General features: G+C 46.9%; 1 protein-coding gene across 1 annotated transcript in view; it reads right to left on the bottom strand.

The window, feature by feature from the left end:
* The window catches only part of MAN1A1 (mannosidase alpha class 1A member 1), a 538,906-nt gene extending 520,035 nt beyond the window's left edge, over positions 1 to 18,871 (bottom strand). The window contains exon 1 of the mRNA XM_069606607.1: positions 18,012 to 18,871. Within this exon, the coding sequence (XP_069462708.1) occupies positions 18,012 to 18,503 (492 nt within the window). The 5' untranslated portion in view covers positions 18,504 to 18,871. The remainder of the gene's footprint in view (positions 1 to 18,011) is intronic.
* Positions 18,872 to 19,890: the final 1,019 nt, after the last annotated feature.

Genomic DNA, 19,890 nt, shown 5'->3' with positions numbered 1-19,890 from the left:
AAATCTGCGTAGTTTTGGGTATTGGAAATATCTGGTTGGCGCTTTGACTAGTGGAGCCTTTAACAGCACAGCAAGTGAGGCAATCCTATTTCAATGGGGCCTTCACAGCATAAACGCTATAGTGGATAGTGGTAGTGCGATTTGCAGGGGGCAAGGGAGTGGTAGAATGTGGAGACACCACAAATAGGCATCTGAAAAGCGTGCGACATCTATACAATGGGTTGTGTGCATAGTGCTATATACATGATTGAATGCATGTTTTTCAGCTGTGTAACGAGTTTAGATTGGACACGGAGTTTGGTGGATAAGAGGGGTATGGAAAACCTACATTAGGCTAGTAGGCTAGTAGGTGTCAGAATGCCATCTGTGAGGGTGTGAAATCTGGAGCTTATTTTTGCAGTGCAAAATGGTGCGTTTCTCTCTCACAAATTGGCTCCCCCAACAACACCACTTTCAGAACGCTGGACGTGGTAAAGTACAGTGCACACATGTATACTCTTGCTGTATCCTGACACACCTGTAGCTGCAATGGGAATTGGCAACATGGCAGCTATAGAACAAATGTGTGCTTTTCTAAAGCGGCCTCCTGGAATCAATTGTAATTCAAAACAGCTATGCACCTTTAAAAGTGCATCTCCAAATTGCCTGGCGACAAATTCTTTGGTTAAATATAAGCTATAGTTGTTCAACACAGTGGCATATGGGGAAATACAGTTAAAAAAATACAAAACACAATCCAACATGTTTAATATCAACTGGATTTCCAATGTGACCTGCAGCTGCAGAGGAGTCTTTTATGCATTTCGGCTGGCCCTGTGGATTTCAGTCCAAACAGATTGTGGTTTGCCTAGGAAGGCCATTGTTCTCAGCTAGGAAATGTCAACACTTTCCCATGAGAACTTTGAATACCTTCACTAGGGATTGTGTGGCACTTTAGGGGAGGACCTCTCCAACAGAATGGTGGCAAGGTGGGGGGGAGGGGGGCACTGTAATGGCAGGGAGTTCATTACTGGAGTAATTTTGATCCGAGGCAGGGAAGGGTGCAGTAGCTGGGATAAGATCTCCACAATGGAGAAGGGGCACGCCATCTAGGATTTGCCAGCATGCCCTCACTTCCTTCCTAAGACTACCCCCCCCCCCCAACTTCCCACAGAATAGGTATGGTGGAAGTGGACATTGAAAGGAATAAACCTCGTTACAACAGCAAACATCAGCCCCTTAAAGAAGGCATGGAATAGAGCAATCCACTGTGGCAAACGGACATAAGGTAGCCTGGCGTGCAGATCACTCCCCATCCCCATTGGTACCTTGCTGGGGTAAAGGATGCCCAAAGTGCTCCATCTATTGGTCGAAACCAAGGACCTCAAAAGGAGGGTACAGTACCTCTTCCTATCCACTTATGAACATCTGAAGCAAATTGATGTAGGAAACCACTGTGTTCATCTGGACAACAGTATCCAGGACTCTGCCTCCAGAAATGGCAAGGCCTGCAAGTGTCCCCTGGCAAACTTCCAGGTTGCGGAGGGCAGAAGTCAGACTCACCTTTCTTCAGGGTCCCATTATAGGGCCTCACAAGACCCCAAAGGAACACAAGTAGTTGCCTTTGGCTCCCTGTACAATTTGCAAATACTTAAAACGTTCCAAACTCCTTGAAGCCCATATAAAGCCCCAAAACAGCAGCCTTTGACACAACTTCAAGCAGATTCTAAGGACTTTAAGCTATGCCAACCTGATCCTCAACTGTCTGTTCCAAGCTTCTTCGCGCTTGAAGCTGTTGCTGAACCACATTGTGCCAACTTGAACTAGACGTGACGTGTCCGAAGCTCCCAGAGACCAAGGTTCATGACAGGCGTCAAAATTTCAAGTTGCAAACTACTAACCAGCCATAAACAAGTGACTCCCCACCTCAATCCTACAAATACACACAGCACATCATTTCTTACTATCCAAGAGTCAAATATCACTAGCCAATGGCTAGCGCACATTTTGCACCCCGCTTTAGAGGCGTCTTTGGTCTTGTTCTATGGACCCCAGTGTCATTTATTACATCAATTTGTACTAGAAGGCATACTTAAACTAGTTTAACTTTTCAACTAGACTATTTGCCTGCATACCCCTCAGTTCTTTAAACCCCAGAATACCCTTATCAACCAAAGTCTTAATTTGCGGTCTCTCTCCTCACAAGTGTGGGTGAGTCGTGTTTTTGATCGTTTGACTGTCCTTTTAATTTAATAAGGTCTAATTTTGATAAAACATGTATTGGACATTTCGTTTATTTAGGTAATTGCCATACGATTGTTATTTTGGATGCTGCCATACTGGCTCACACCCCCCTGAAGAGCAGGAGGCTTCACTCTGCGCGTGCTTCCTACCATGTACACACTGCCAGTTGCACTTTCAAGGCTAGTAGTGTGGGCATAGTGTGGGCAGAGCAAGAGCTTAGAAACCCTTCCCTTGCATGTACCCCTGCAGAGCACCTAAAATGGATGTACATTTTGGTTTTAAATGCCTATACAGATTGATTTTCTGCCTTACATTAAGACAACCGATTCACATGACGAAGATCAAGAGAAGTAAATTAGCAGGGGAGGGAGGACGGAGGTTGAGAAGTGAGCAGAGCACCCATGCTATGCAGTAAAGTTGAGAAATGGACTCAGGAAGGTAGCAAGAGACTAGGCAATGAATAGATCCTAAGGCTGGACGCAAACATTTGAAAAACAAACAATTATACATAGAGTAATGTGCGGTGATGCTGGGGAAGTATTTGGGTACGTTTTGGGAGGGGCAAATGTAGGTATTTTATTCATGGGAGAACAGGAGTAGAGAGGTAGACAGAGCCCTTAAGTAGGCAGAGTTTACCAAAAACCAGGAGGTGGAGATTAGAATATTAGAGCGGTGGGCGAGTTGCAGGTGCTGTGCCCAGATGTTAAAGTCGATCCTGGCTGTGGTGTCCATAATTAAGTGATGTATTTTTATTTATTTATTTAAATGTATAGAGCGCAGGGCATTTACTTCAAATGTAGCAGACTATTTGTTTTAAAGACCACATTCTCAGCTTTTGAACTTGAGGCAGGAGAGACAAGCACGTAGATAAGGGCCTGTCTTTTCATTATTTTAGACAAACTGCAGGAAGAAGATCGACTCAGGATACCATTCAACTGCCAGTCCCACTACAGAATGGGATCATAGCAAACGCATTGGTGTGATGGGATACTTAATGGAGGAGCCATTGACAATGTCAGACTAAAAGTCTTAGATTCGGGATATCAAAACAACCAAGACCAATCTAAAGTCAGCATACAAGCCACGAGTTGCTATCTTCTTGAGAAAGGGTGTCATGTAAAAGGGTCCTACAGTATTGGGGATTTAAAGGTTGGAATGATGGCACAAGATATTCTCCCAATAGATTACTTGCAATACCCTGAAAAGTGTTTACTGTACCCTGTACAAAAGTGGTAATGTAAAGAACGTGTGAAGAGCAGCATTTTCTAGTTTTAATGAAACCTCTGAGAATTGTTAAGAATGTACATGAGGTGGTAGGTCTGCTGGGGCACCGGGTCTTAGGATACGCCTTACCCTTGGTGGGTCTCACAAGCACGTTGAGGCAATTGAATTATATGTTTCCAAAAGAACTGCTGGTCATTAAAACAGGAGAGCTTTAGCAAGGCTTAGAGCTTTTTTTTTTTTTTTTTTTAAAAAGGCACAGTGGATATTATAATATTTAGGTTTCCAAATTGCACTAAGCTATTTAGCTGGACGCCGACATCTACCAAGGGCCACTTCCAACTATGGTCCCAACGCTGCACCCCACCAACCCCCCTGGTCATGCAAACATTTCCACGAGATATTTACTCTGGGGAAGTGTAATATGGGAGCATGAGGACACACCCTGAAGACATTTAAACCATAAGGAGTCTTCTCCAGGGACAAACCGGTTATAGTCAGCATCTCACGTTGAAGCGGAATTAGCTCAAACTATACACTAGTTTGTGGTTTCCCCAGAGGTTGCTTCTGCTTACTGGGCAATGACATGTACCCAAAAAGGGGCTGCTTTCTGCGCAAGCTAGGCCCATTTTTTATTTTGAGTGGAGAGCTTTAGAACATGGCGGTATAGCAAAGTAGAGCTTGAAAATACGACTGCTATGCTTCCAAGGATTTGGAGAGGGGACATGGTTATAGAGAGGATAGACATTAGGGACGGTGGACCCACCTCAACGGCAACAAACGGAATTGTGTTTGGCCGACAGGAGATTTTGCGGTTACATTTTTGCTGAAAAAAACTGCATTGAAAAAAAAATTGACGAAATATATAGGGGGATAAAAAGAGGTGGGGAGGGGGAATAACATAGGGAGACGGGGTGACAATATAAATAAAAAAATACGATCAGCAAGAATTCCATCGAAAAAACATAAAACCTAGAAACCAACAAACCAATGCAGACAGGAGGAAGGAGGGAAGGTTACAATTATTCAGGTGAATTAAAGTTTTTCCTAGAAGTGAATGGAGAATGCACACGTGTTTATATGAAGAGAAGTTTTCTAAGGAGGTGGGAAAAACAGAATAGGCCATGTGTTCGAGTCAGAACGATGGCAGTTCTGAGTTCGACATAAATTACAATCAGCCCAGACATTAATGTTAAATTGCAAGCTAGTAGCCAGGCACAACACTTGATCCCCCAGTATGAATTGCCAGTCATCCATATACACACAGCACACCATTTATTACCAGCTAGCGTGAATTCTCACTCAACAAAGCCATTTTTATTCACTGGTGTGGGAAATGGCTGGATAAAGGAAAGAAATTTAAACAAAAAAATAACGCTATATATATATTTTTTTTTTAAGGCAGGCTTTCATAGGCTTTGCCAAACAGTGGCTTCTGCTATGGATTATGAATCTGTGTCCTCCCAAACTAACCGATTTCTTTGTTGCTCTTTTAAATTCGCATGTCACTTCTCCAAAGCATACAAAGTTAATCAGGGGATTAAAAGATCTCCTTTTAATCAACTTGCACTTGTTTTTCTTGAAAACAAAATCTGGACTTAGAGTTAAGTCTCACAGCTTTCAAAATGAAGACAGGAAATGACAAGATGAGGTTGGGTACAGCACACTGCCGCTTTTAAACTAGAACCAAACGGTTTATCATTCTAGGTCAGAGGAGGAAACGCGACACTTGGAAATGAAATCGTCAGATGGCGAAATGAGAGGGAATAAAGACAACATCTCGAATCAGAAAATGTACTTTAGAGGAAGAGGTTGGATGACGCAAACAGGAAACTCGGGCAGATTATTAAAGGCCACATGCCACACCTGCACATATTAAAGGGAGAGTTGCACATCAGAAACAGAGAAGAGGGGGAGGGGGTGGGGGGGAATTAATAAATAAATAAATAAATAAAAACTCATCAGTGGAAACCTGCCCTAAACCCAACACACACAACCCAAACTAATACCAGAACAGACTTGTATTGTTGTTTGAAGGACAGAACACCCCACTTACTGGACACACTGGAGAGCAAATAACAAATTACAGACAAAGTGCGCACATTTAAAATACTAAAGGACCTCCGTACAAACCAGGACTATTTAAACATCTGGGAACGTCAGATATTACAGATGGACACCATATGCAGATCGGTTTGTGACAATGTTTGGTATACACAGTGCAAAAAGTCTATATGAAAAAATACATACCCCGCTAGGAGTACCAACATTAAGTATTGGGAGCATGAGCAACCTCATTAAAAAAAATAATAATAAATGTTAAAAAATAAACTGTCACCAAGTACATTGGTTTCATACTCCTTGAACAGGAGGAGTGCCATTTTAACCCCATGGCTATTGTTCATGTATTTGTATGAGGACAACCAAAAATGGCAGAAGAAAAGAAATAAAAACAACCACAGAGGATCGAGTGTTGTGCGCCTTCAAATCGCCTGGTGTGACAGGGTTTCTGGCTCCTCCCCTGCTGGACAGAGGCTCAGTGAGGTGTTAGCATGCACCTTGCAAACTAGCAAGTGTTCTCCCTTCAAAGTAGGAAGGCCACGTCATCAATGATCCAAGTGAGCCTCCATTGCAGCGTGGGGGAGGGGGGTGGACAATGGCGGACATGCCAAACTGTGGGGACTCCAAATGCAGAGGAAAGACAACTCAGCAAGTTAAGCGACTGTTGCAGATATGCTATTTTTTTAGATCCGTCTGTAAATCATTTGCCTACTCCCAAATTCTTGCTGCAAAAGGATCGATCTGGAAAAGGGCGATAGAGGTACGGCACCCACGCTTGGTTTGGGAATGGAATGTCTGCCCCATTCCATCCCTGGGTAGCAAAATCAAAAGTAAGCACCCATACTTGAGGTACATTTAACCCACCTCCATCATGCATATAGAGGAGTGCATGTCCTCAGGAAATGCGATGCCCGGAAGCCTCCCTTTCCGGGACAGCATATGACACTATGCGAGCATTAAGACAATGCTTACAGCTAGAATCCAAATGACTGCCTTTAAGCTCCATCATAAACTAGATTTAGCCCAAGAGGAACGGATTAAAGGATGCAACTCCAGTTGGAGTTATTTGCGACCCTTTGCAAAATCATAATTATTTTTTCAGTACGTCCACTTACCAAACCTTTTGACTCTGGAGCCAGGCATCAAACTCTGCTGCCAAAGGGGGCGGGTGACGCGGAGAAGGAGGATAACTGGCTCGTTGGTTACATTCGAATGTTCGAAGTACAGAACATTATAAGAAGTTGGGGTGAGAAGGGCCCCAGGCAGCGTTTTGTGCAACTGGGATTTCCCTGAATATAAAAGTCTTACTAAAATGGGTATATATCAATGGAACAAAGCACTGCAACCAAGCCAAGAGACTATGAAGGTCAAAAACAGCCCAAGAAAAGAAGTGCAGGTGTGATAATTAAGGAAAATCCAATTAGGGTAAAAAAGAAAAGCCTGGACCAGGATTGGATCTTGACCCAGGAGAAGTTGCGGTCATACAAAATTGCTGTTCCAGGGCGAGATGAAACTTTAGGGGCATGGTTCCTCCATACCTGGAAACGTTCCCTTCTAGAGTGGAAAGGCAAAAAAGTTAAGATTCGGTTGAACCTGTATCCAACAAGGGAAGTCACAGAAAGAAGAAAGGCCCAAGTGGATCGATCATTATGCTGTCGAATTTGTGGCAATGGGGCTGAAACCCTGTATCACTTGGTTATGAGATGTGTTTTATTAGCAGCTCCAAGAGACAAAATGGTTGGGAAAATTCTTAGGTGTATTTGAAACAAGAACTTTGGAAGAGTGGTGGTCAATTTTAAGATGGGGAAGTAAACTGACTTTGGCCCTTTTGAACTTTGAGGGTCATTTTTGTAATTTTAGACAATTAAGTTATTTCTGTGTTTTATAGGAAATTCAATTTGAGGTCTTACATGGGCCTCGGAAATGTGAGCAGTTTTTTTTTTGTTATGTTATTTGTGTGCATTTAGAGGTTTTAATGTAAACCAATTGATGCTAAATAAATAATTAAAAAAGAGGACTGAGAAGGACAAGATACCAAATGTTTATGTACTATCAGACCAACAGATATATCAGCCAATTCTACTCCTGAAAAGTAGATACTCCTCAAAGAGATTAGAGAACAACACTGAACAGAAAAGGAAACCGTCACAAAGGTGTCTATCCCTTCTCCCCACTTTCTCACACACACAAGATGGGCCAATAGTACATTTGTGACCAGAGGAAGAAACTACTATTATTTCTGCTTTATCTAGAGGTAAACATGCATATTTTAATGGGCATGCTAAATTAGGTGCAAATAAATAATTACAGAAACATATTTTGCTTGCTTATAGAAAAATCCATGCATAGACAAACAAACAAAAATTGTTTTACTCCCAACTTTATACGGATAAAAATACTCCCAGTTTAAAATGTTAACTGAAGTTGTAGCACACAGTGCTCCAGGTAAGTATAACAAGTTGTACTTGTTGAAAATGTGCCTCTACTTGCTCGGCAAAAGAGGTTATGCACTACTTCTTAAACCATGCTTCGTGTGCGGCCTACTGGGTGCCAATTTAAACCATAGTTTGGATATTTCTTTAAATCAAGCATCTGGCCGCTGGGCTAGGCGATATCGGTCATGCATCCTTACACTGGACTTTTTTTGGGTCAAATTTGCCACAGGCGCACCCACACTCAGTGTATAAAAACGTGGTTAAGGGACCCAATATTAAAATAATGTGATAAAAATGTCACCATTATCCAACCAGGGGAGTGGTATTACTTGTGCACACAGCGTGGGCCAAAAACGGGTTTATACATAGGTGCATAAGAGCAATGCCGTGTGTGCATGTGCACTGAAGCTGGCCAGCCGCCAGAGGGGGCGCTAGAGGGACAGTCTACATAGCAGGCTGCCCCGCAGGCCACCCCTGCCGGGAACATCCAACAGCTCACCTCTTCCTCCCATCCGGAGGCGGAAGTAGGTGAACCCGGGTACAACATATCTAGTCTCGGGCATGGGGAGCGATCATAAGGTGGGGCTGCCATTGCTCGGTAACTTTTTTCCACAGCCCCCTGCTTGAGGTCCCACCCTCCCTTTAGTAGCACCTGCTACTCTCCTTTTAGTAGCACCTGCAGTGGGTGTATGTGGTATTAGTTTTCATTAGTGTTTTAAGGATTAGGATTCTGTACAATGTAAAGTGTGCATACTGATGGATAACTTTTCCTGTCTCAGGTCCTGTGGTGTACTTGAGTACTATGGTACTTGTAATTATGTAATCATTTTTTGACTCGTAATTATTCATGCATGGGCTTACATCTTTTTTCTGTTGCAGGCGTAGTGGTGGGGCGGTCCCAGCCAGAGAGGAGAACTTGCTGTGGTTTCAGCCACGAGCGGCTCCGGAATGGCTACACTCAAGCCAAATACAACGGGCACTGACTCCCCTTAGGGACAGTTGAGGCTTGTCACCAGAATTCTGTGATCCCGAGATAGACTGACTGAAAACCAGATGCGGACAGCCGCTCTTTGCAAATGGCAAACGGGGAGTGGCATAGGTCACCCCTTGGATTATATGTGACTGGAACCGGCCAGATTTCTGTGCTCCAATAAACAGTGATCTTTGTGTTTCCAAACTTTACAACTGTTTCTGTGTTGATTATTACGAGTATTGGTTGGATCCTGGTCTCATTAATGCTTTTATCATAATGTGTAAGGGGGGGGGGGGCAATGTGAGTGATTTCTCCGCTATTTAATCATGATATATTACATCTAAAGCAAAATGAGGTCATGGAACATTAAAGTATTTACGATTCATCAAGCCGGCATTTGCATCTTCTACTGTAGGAAGTCACGGCATGCTATCATAGGGAACCAAATCCAACTTCACCATATCTGAGACAGCCAGAACCGACAAAGTCACAAAATACTGAGCTCCACTGAAGCCCCTTTGGAAAAAGCGCGGTTGACCAGATTGTAGCCAGTGCTGCAGAGGGGGAACCATGCAGCTGGAAAGTGGGGGCCTGTGCCCCAAGGACAGCAAGGGAAGGAGAGGGATAGTTAGGATGGGGGAAGGGGGAGGACATTCACAGCACGCTCTCCTACCCCACAGACGCCTGGAGCCAGGCAGGATGCGGGGCCAAGTACAAGTAACACCTATGGCAGGACAAGAAGCAAGTGCTAAGCACCCAAGGGTGGGAAGCAGGAAATGCACAGGCAAGGACAATAAGGAACCCAAGGTGCAAATTGCCATCAGTGCCAGCTGGCCGGAGGGAGGGGGTTTAGTTTATTATTTATAGAGCGCGCCAGACCCTGGGGCATCAGGGCGCAGAAAACAAGAATATGCACAGCTTAGTTTCAGGTACAAGTTAAATAGGATAGTGCAGGGGCATCAGACAAATTGCAGTAAAGGCAGATATATACAGGCAGTGGTATCAGGTACACAAGGTTACAGTAAAGGCAAATATATACAAGGCAGTGGAATCAGATATACAATAATAGAAGACACAATAATATTATACATACATCAGAACATTGCATTGCAGGAAAAGGCTAGAAATAGGGTGCACGTAAGACTTCAGGTTAGTGCGTCAGCGGATACCATCATGTCAGAGTGGTTAGGTGTCATTTGCTCTCCACCAGTTGGTCAGGTTCTGTCTGGAATTCACAAAGGGCTGAGGTTCTCTAATGCCAGAGGGTAGGGAGTTCCACAGCTGCGCAGCCTTGACTGGGAAGCTGTGTCCTCCTATAGTAGCAAGTTTGAATCACGGGACTTGTAGGCAGTTTGCGTTAGTTGTTCTTATGGGTCTGGTTGAGGTTCTTATATGTAGCCTATCCTTGAGGTAGTGGGTTGCTTTGTTGTTGAGGCACTTATGAGTGAGGGAGGCAATTTTGAGTTGAATTTTGGCCGAGGTGGATAGCCATTTGTATTCTATTCTTGCCGATGAAATATGCTCATTCCTGTTAATCTCAAAAACTGCTCTTAAGGCATTATTGTGGAGGAACTGAATTTTATGGATGGTCTGTTTATTAGCCCCAATGTATAGTTCATTGCAATAATCCAGTTTGGAAAGTATGAGGGCTCTGGCAAGTGTGATGGGGTGGGGTCAAGTGAGCTGGAATACAGCCCCCACACAGGCTGACAAAGCCCAGGGCTAGTCCCAGGCCAATATAAGGAGCTGCAGGAGCAGCTAGAAACCACAATCAGTTTGGGACTCTGCACGGAACCCCAAACATGTATACTGCAGACGCAGTTTACCTTTTCTTTCCCAAAAACCCTCCCACCCAAGAAAAAGGGAGAAGAGAACAGGTCAACGTACGGGGCCCACATCGTCGCGGGACCAGGAAGGCAGCACGGGCCTGATGGGTAACCTCTGGCCTCGTGCCCAAAAGTACTCATGTGTTGTTACAGTGATTATGATGGTCTTTGTGTATAATGATGTGCAATAAAATCCCACGGCCTTTTATTGCCAACACCCAACCAATGTTTCGTGTGATACATGGGGGAGCGGGGGTCAGCTGCCAACTGCTTGGGTGCACCTGTTACTGAATTCCAGCGCAGAGAGCAAGATTCTGGCGTCTGCTCAGATTTTGATCTCGACTTCTGTCTAGTGACGCTGGGGTAAAACCAACATCACAATTTCCTTGGTTGTTTGCGATACATCTTGTGTACAAAAAGTCGAACACCCCTGGCCAGAAGTGCAGCACTCCTACTGTTATATCCTGCATATGTATGAGTGGGGTCTGAGTCAGTGTAAGAGCTGTGATGGAATGCTAGTGGAGCTTGGAGTGTTGGGGCACCTGGGGATTCCAAGGGAGACGGTTAGGGACTTGGAGCTGGGCAGGGAACCAGGGAAGAAGCTACTAGTGATCTCTCTCTCCTAACTTCTACACTAAACCTGTAACTAAGACAATAAAGCGTACTCCCTATTTTCTACATACCTGAGTCAGCCTGGTTCCTGCTCCTTGTTATTACTGGCTCAGGGTAGATCCTGCAGGAGGCAGGATACATCATTTGGCGACGAGGATCTAAAGAATCCAGTGAAGTTGAGAGAAAAGTAACTGGGAACTGGAGATTTGGAGAGGAGAAGACCTGATGCCCTACTGACGCCAACACCAGCTGGGAGAAACGCTGGTTTGGTGAGCTGAGAAGTGCAGGGCGACGTGAGGTTGGTGCCATACTGAGAAGGCACTGTACCATCAAACAGGCTGTGGAGGAAACCTGTAGCCCATCTGTGGGGCCAGAAAAATGTCGGGCTCCGATGGAGAAATTATGCTGGAACGGCAAGAAAAAGGAGTTTGGCAGGAGCAGATTTGTATTTGATGTTGCAGCCTATGAACCAGCGCCGTTGCGCTCCTGTTGTGCAGTGATCGTGGGACCTGCAGTACCACAAGTCAAGGTACTGAGAAAAAAAAAAAAAAAAAAAAAAACGTTCAAATTTGCCGTGTTATGGGGCAATTTTCGGGGTCCTTGGGGGCCGTGGGTGGCGCGCGCCCAGTCGTGCCCCTGCGTTCCAGCATCACCGTTAGGCTGGAACGCATGAATTATGCCCCTGCGCCACGTTCGTAGCTCCGGAGCTGCTAGTGAAGGAAGTGGCCGATTTGAAGAAAGCCCCCAGCGACGTGCTTGAGCGTGATGACGTGCCAGGAAAGACACTTCACAACAAATATATGCGCTTTGGGAAACGCGCGATCGTGGATGTTTTATGCTCACAAAGACTCGAGGAAATGCTGCGTCTGCTGGAAATGCATTTTCGTAAAATAACATGAAGCTAGGAGGTACTTTTATTAAATCACATCACTCCGGCATGAATGGGACACATGGCACGTTGTTTCAATTAATGACCGCCGCTCCTGGAAACTCACAGACAGCTGGGTTTGTTTACAGAGCGGGGCGCTCTGCGTGTTTTGCCAAGTAAATGCAAAGCACGGAGCTTTACAACCGTTTTGGCACGAGACAAAAAGAAGTGGAAGCATGACATGGCAACGAATTTTGGGCATGGTAACCTGAGCACTGAGTGACTCGATTACACAGGCAACCTTGAGAATTGATGTTGTTATAAAAACATGTGTGAAGGTTTATGGTTTGGGTTAAAGGTGCTGTGTTTAATTGGGCACTGGTAAACTAGACATGAATTTATATGTGAAAAGATGCTCATTTCAAGTTATTGCCCAAATGTTTTTTATTGGCAGGAGTTCATGGGGATTAATGGAGATTTTTGCTGTGAGTTTGATTTGTGGTGCATGTGAAATGGATGATGTCATGAGATTTTGAGGAGTAAAGTGAATAATGTAGAGTAATGGATTTGTCTCTGCACAGCGTTTCTTATGAGATTGCAGGTATTTTTTTTTCCAGGAAGAATTGAAATGTTTTTCAAGAAACTCTATTAGGAGATTTTGCATTTGGACAATTGATGAAGTGAAGTAAAGTCCACAGTTTTGAGGTTTTAAAATACAGAAACGCTCGAAATTTTGTAGTAAATGCACATAAATTGTCTGGGGAATCATAGATGTATTTCATGTATAATTCGCAGTGCATTTTGGGGAATGAATATGTTGCCAAACGCATTATGGGGAAATGCAAATTTTGGGAGAAGCACAATTTTTTGGGAATTGCAGATTTGGAAATTCTAATTGTGTGATCTGCGTTTGCATGTGTTGAAGTTCTGTATGATTGTGGATTAAGTCTGCGTATGTGAGCGCAAGCTTATGGGGTGTGTGACACAAGAGTGCGCACAGGAGGCAGCAGGTTCTGCAGTTGTAGTGCATTTTGTGCTAGTACATGTGTGAGAGGTAGCACGTGTGTTTTGTAGTGGTGTGTGTACAGGGTGTTGTACGGTTGTAGATGTTGACGTGTGGGAGAGTACACGTTTATATGCGGTGTATGTTGCGCAAAATAGGAATATATAAATGGGAGTTGCATGCATGCAATGGGGTTTAGGCTTATACACCCTGGCCAGGTGTATTGGCAGTAGTATAAAACCTTCAGGAGGAACCCCAAGTTTTGTTTTGAGGAGGCTGGACACAGAAGGGTGTTCCAGTGAAGTTGACCTAAGGGCATGGGCCCTCTTCGGAGTTGTTTTGTGGATTTACAACGCAGTGGTGCGTTTGGAAAAGGAAGGGAAAGGAGAATTTTTTTTTTTCTCTCTAGTAGTGTATGTTTACATAATCGGGGCTACACTAGTTTGTCTGCGTTGTAGGTAACCGCACGGCAAGATGCTTCCTTTTGTTAAGTTTAGGGTTTTCCCTAGTTGGTTCTGTGATGCCAGGCGGTGCATGTGAGAGGAGGATATTTGTTGTTTTTGCACGCCAGTTTGCAAGTGGTATTTAATAGTAGTGGAGGGCACACAGTGTTTAGCCAGTGTTTATTCAGTATTGCAGTTGTGGACAATACACTGGCATGGGTTACTGGATTTAAATTCAGTTTGAATTACATTTTTCAATATTTTCAATGTTTTCAGGTCACACCATTTGATTTTTCATCCCAGTGGTGTGTCGGAGCTTTTGGGTTTTGCAAAATTTTGAAATTGCACTACACTACTGGTTTCTTTTCATCTGGTAGTGTTAACAATTTTACATCGCAATTTTTGTTTTTTTTTGCAAAGGTGAATGTGCAATGCACTACTAATTTTGTCATTTGGTAGTAATTGCATGTTAACATTTTTTCATAGCTCTTGCTATGCAATTTTTAAGCCACAATTCCTTCCTTTTGTGGTTGTGTTTTCTGTGATCTTTGTGTTGTATGTCTCTTTCCTAGGTTTTTCATTCCTTTTTCATGTTTTCTTTAGGGGAGGAGGATGAGGCATGGTTGTTGGGATATTGTTAGAGTGCATGGGATCTTTGTTGGCATGTTTAGGACCATTCTGTTTTGGCCTTTGTGTAAGTTTACAAGATTCGTGGCTACACAGTTTTGGCAAGGTAGTTAGCCTATTTTTGGGGCGTTTTGGGTTGTGCTCAAGTGTGGCAGACTTGAGGTCAAGAGTGGCAGTCTTGGCGGAAGGTGTTTAGTTTAGGAGGGTCGATGTCTGTAGTTTTGTTTTGTTTGTCCATGTGGCAAGGTAGTGCTTGGTGGTGGCGGCACTGAGACCCTGGTGTGGCAGGCCAGGGTGGAAGGAGTAGTAGAAATGTTGTGGTTGTTTGGTCCTAGCATGGTTGTGAGTTGTGTGTTTTCTTTTGATTGAAAAGGAGGGGGATGTGTTATATCCTGCATATGTATGAGTGGGGTCTGAGTCAGTGTAAGAGCTGTGATGGAATGCTAGTGGAGCTTGGAGTGTTGGGGCACCTGGGGATTCCAAGGGAGACGGTTAGGGACTTGGAGCTGGGCAGGGAACCAGGGAAGAAGCTACTAGTGATCTCTCTCTCCTAACTTCTACACTAAACCTGTAACTAAGACAATAAAGCGTACTCCCTATTTTCTACATACCTGAGTCAGCCTGGTTCCTGCTCCTTGTTATTACTGGCTCAGGGTAGATCCTGCAGGAGGCAGGATACATCACCTACCCTACGAAGCAAGACTGACATTAAAGCATCCGGCCAAGTGCACCATCAAACAGCGACTTTAAAATGACTGGCTGGAGCAGGCCAGTGAAACCAATGTGAATCCATTCGTCATAAGAACAATGTCCCGGTAACTATTTGAAAGCATGGAACCCTACACAAACCAGCACCACATAACATCCTATATGTGTCAAATCTCTGGCCTGCTCCACGCGAGCCTATAGCCCAGATTTCAGGAAAGTTAACTCACTGGAGCATGGGACCGCCACACGGTAGCGGTAAAGCTGTGTTCATGAGGATTGCTACAGCGCCGACACGGGTATCACGAATTGCATCCACAGTCATTAGACTAGAAACGCATTCATCCACGGTGTAAATAGTGGGCGGGGGGCACGTTTTGAACGTGCTGCACCCCGCCCCCCCCCCCCCCCGCCCCCCCCGCAGGCTCCCCTTCACGCGGTGCCAGCAGCTCCTTGCTTTCTACGCGCTGCACCGAGCACCAGGACCCAGACGCAGGTCTGACAAGCACAATATGCGCGAAAAAAAAAAAAAACACAAGGTCGAAAAACAACAATTGTTTGACTAGAAAACACAAATGTTTGTCTGCGCCTGGCATTCCCCAAGTCTAGCAAGAAACAAATGCCAACATTACCATATGAAACGCAAGAACGTTGTGATTCATATATGAAAATTGAACTGGTGTCACATACGAATGCAGCCGTTTTAAAACTGGAGCCATGGTGGCGCCTTTGCGAGACGGTCTTGACTGGAAAGGTCAGCGACTCGAAGAGCGCATAGGAGGCACTCAAGTCGAGGACACTCGAGCAATTGTCACCCCAACTGAAGCATAAACAAAAGGGGCGGCGCGAGAGGAAGGGCTCGGGGCCGTCGGCATGCACAACATCCTGCTCAGGGGCTCATTAACCCCTCACCCCGACCAGCTCCGAAGCGGCGCTAGAAAAACAGAGCACATTACCGCATGCCACAAACGCAGTTATCAAAACCCGAGAGTGGTCCACTTTGGCATGCGAATCCTGACGTGCAACCAACGACCTAGCTCGACGTAAAGCAACGCGCACTGCTTCACCAGGTTATGGGTGTTTGGGGGTCCTTCTGCCAGCCACCACGCAGGGCCTCTACTGCTATACAGCGAGAGGCGGAAAAGCTTGCGAGGCCACTGGGGGCCTGTGTAACTTCGTGATCTCGGAGATGAAGGTTCTTACCACACTTATTTTTGTTAGCCAAAAGAAAGACTTTTCCACCGGCAACACGAACAAGTCACGTGACCCGAGTGGGTTCTACTGGAATGGAATACTTAAGGCCAACAAATGAAATCGGGCTCCAAATACATAGGCTAAGAATGACGTGTCACTATTGAAACAAGGCATTCATAGCACAGTAAAGGTATGCGTGCTGCCCTCCCACCTCCTCATTTAATTTAGCCAAGTGCATTAAGGGGGTTCCGTTTGCCCGGCTGCAAGGAACAATAACACTTTAAACAGAAGACAGGGGTGCAACGAAACCTACATTTTGGGGGGGCGCTAACCCTTCAAATGTTAGGAGAGGCGCCAACTTTAGAGACAGTGGGTGAAGGGGGAATCTTTGTGTGGGGTCATCTAACTTGTTTACACATTCTAATGGAGACTATTCTGGTGCAGCTTCAATGTTACAAGCAGTTAACACTCTTAAGTCTGAAAGCACCCGCTTAAGGAGTGCTGTGAGAATGAGTGAACTCTTGTCCCCTCTCTACCCCACAATCACTCCCCTGGCATGCCAAGTACTACTAAACCCACATCACGATTTCAATTGCCTACAAAAACGTACGCATATGAATATAGGCGCTGACAGTGAAATGCTTTACACTAGTAATTGTGGGGCCTTTGTTAACAGCACAGCCACAGGTCAACGTCTGTGTCCTGTTCAGACTGGCCACGGCTCTGAGTGCGCTGAGATGTACTTTTCACTGTACATACAGAAAGTACAGAACTTAACCCCGTCTTAGTGAGCCAGGTACGTCCCACTATATGGTTGGTTTGGTCCGAGCTTGCAATAGAGCTGTGCCTTAATGCTGATGTGTGTAATGTGCGTGGGGAGTTTGGGGGGCAGATGCCAGTCCGGCTCTACCTCCCGGAGTAATGATGCAGACACCCAGATGAGTAGAGCCTCGCCGTGTGTAAGCTGCCCTTCCTCTGCAGCGAAGCCGCCATCTAGTAATCTAGTAACACAGGAAATGTGGTGCCAGAAGATATGTGCATCTGACAGGACCACGCCTCGGCTTCCCCGCAGGATACAGCTGCTGATCTCGGCAGCCAAAATGGTGGGGGCGCGCCCTGCGTGGGCCACCGAGAAGCTCAAACTCCTGACTGCACTAACACTGACGGGAAGAAAGACCCCCCCCACCCTTATCCCCCAGAGGGTGAGGTGGTAGATCGGTGCCTGCGACAGAAGGTGGCCAGCCGTGTGATAAACATGCAGGTGCGGTGCCTGCACCCCGGTGCGGCCGGTCTAGGAGCACGTACTGGTTGGTGTAAGAGCACGGCCTGCCTCCGAGCTGTGCATGCAGTAGATCCCACAAAGAGAGCGACATTGTATTTATCGCATACCCCCCACGCCCCCCAACTATTCCCCAATCCAACGCAGGCCCGTGGACACACAAGATGCTCCAGCATTCAGCTCTCTGGGAAATCCCCACATGACTGCAGGCAGTGACAGAAACGAGCGCTTGAGCGAAACCAGAATGACTGGTGGAGTTTGACCCCCTGCACCCAGTGAAAGGCTGCGGGGTGGCAGGCGATCACGCCTGACAGCTTTCGCCTCGGCGCTGGAAAGAGCGTGGGTTCAGCTGGGCGGGTTGGGCGCCACATACCGCTGGCACCCTGCACGGCACTAACAGGTTAGCGAGCACCACCCTGGCCTTTCAAACTGTGCAAAGACCCTGCCCTGAAAGTATGCTCGCCCCCAAAAAGAATGTGACACTGCACTGGCCTCTGGGGCCATCCTCACCCCCAGTAATGCCCACTCTGGGGACACTCACCTCCTTCACTTTGTTCCTCTTCTCCCGCACATCGGGGTCCGTAGGCTCTCCTCCGGTGGCCCCCTGGGGCGGGCTGAAAACGGCCCCGAGAGTCTCCAGCTGCCCGGGACCCGGCTCCTGCCCGCGGGTTGCCAGGCGCTGCTTGTCGCGGCGGATCTCGTCCTGGATGTCGTCGAGCGTCCGCTGCAGGGTGTCCTGCGCCTCCTTCAGTACCTGGGCGTGCTGCTCGCGGATGCTTGCCAGTCGGTCCCCCCGGGGCACCACCACGGGCGCGGGCGGGGGGTCTGCAGGGTCCGGGGCCCGCTGGAAGAAGACCCCGCTGAAGAGCTTAGTGGAATCCGGCAGGAAAAAGAGCGCCCCGAAGCAGAGCGTGGCGAAAGCGCTGAACACCAGCAGCAGCGCGAACTTCTCGCTCAGGCGGAAGGCGCCCGCCGGCTTGCGCAGTCCCGGTGAGCCCCCCAGCGGCGGCGGCAACAGCGCGGGGCCAGGCATGGCCCCCAGGGGCCCCTCCTTCCTTCAACCGGGTGCCTGCCGAGGCCGTGGGCTTCCTTCCTGCCGCTGCCGGTATCCGCCTGTCTGCTGCGCGGGGGGTGGGGGGATCTCTGGATCTGCCTCGTTCTTCGCAAGTTGTAGGCGCTGGTGCCCGATCGTGCCGCTGCCGGGACCAGTCCTCTCCTGCGATAACAGTTTCCCGCAGCCGCTGCCCCGGCACTGGCGGCCGCACGCGCTTGGCGACGGTTCCCCAAGCGAAGGCGGGCCCGTGGAACACAGCCACGGACCAATCACAGCCCGTTCTCTCTACTCCTCTTGCACAGGTGTTAGACGTGTGGGCGGGGACTGCAGGTCTGTATCTTTTAGGTGCAGGGGTGGGGGGTCGGCCGAGGTCTGTCCCAGGACCGAACGTGCTGAAGTGGGTGGGCGTGGTTTAAACTACGTGACAGCTGAAAGGGGCGGGGAAGGCTGAGAGAGGGCGTGGCGTGGAGCTGAGCGGAGGAGGGGGGAGAGAGGGGACTGGTTAAATTTGACCCTAGTACAACCAGACGCCCACACGTTAGTGGGCGGGAGGCCCGTTGCCCTTCAATTGGGCCTCGCGCACCCAAAACAACCCCAGTGACTGAGTGACGCATCCCCGAGCCAGCCCCGTGCTTTAATAATCACTGTTGATCCAGTGGCACATTTCCGCTACTAACCCTTCTAATGCACATATTTTAGCAAGAACATATTTCTGACGCCTTATTTTGCTTATTTTAGAGGCGTTTTGAGCAGAAAATATCAGATCACTCCTTACGCGAACTTCGAATTTGTCCATTCAACCAGGGACCTTTATTTTGAACTTTCGAGTGTTAATTCCTGGAGAAAAACGTACACAGACCAACGTATCGTAGCGTGTAACTGTTGACCACTATAACGTAGCTCACAAGAGATCTTGAGCTATAAATGGTCGTCACTGTCGATGCATTGTAACGACACTTGCACATCGGAGGAGCATTTTAATGTCTTAGGATCCATTACAAAGTGTTGTGCAGGCCGGCCATTGTCCTAGTGCCTCAGGGGGTTGCCCGGGAACACCCAGCCTTAGTCGGAGGGGGGGGGGGGGGGGGGCAGGGCGGAAAAGTCAGCACATGACTTTTGCCACCTGGCTGGCGAGGGGGCAACATGACCTGCAGGCCCGTGCTCACACTGTGTGGGCCTGCAGGCCTAAATGAGAGAAGGACTCAGGGTTTGGGAGTCTGCAGCCGTTCTACCACACGTGACTGCAGGGGCTCCTTTTATTAGCTTGGACTATGACACAGCCATGGCCCATCTTAAAATGGCAATACACATGGGAGGGACACGACGCACTGAAAGGACACTGTCGCGGTTTATTTTGCGGTCACAC

The sequence above is a fragment of the Ambystoma mexicanum genome, chromosome 4p, assembly GCF_040938575.1.
Source record: "Ambystoma mexicanum isolate Mex_15411 chromosome 4p, UKY_AmexF1_1, whole genome shotgun sequence".
Taxonomy (NCBI): domain Eukaryota; kingdom Metazoa; phylum Chordata; class Amphibia; order Caudata; family Ambystomatidae; genus Ambystoma; species Ambystoma mexicanum.
Note: the sequence above shows the minus strand (reverse complement) of the source record. Positions and strands in the feature narration are given on the sequence as shown.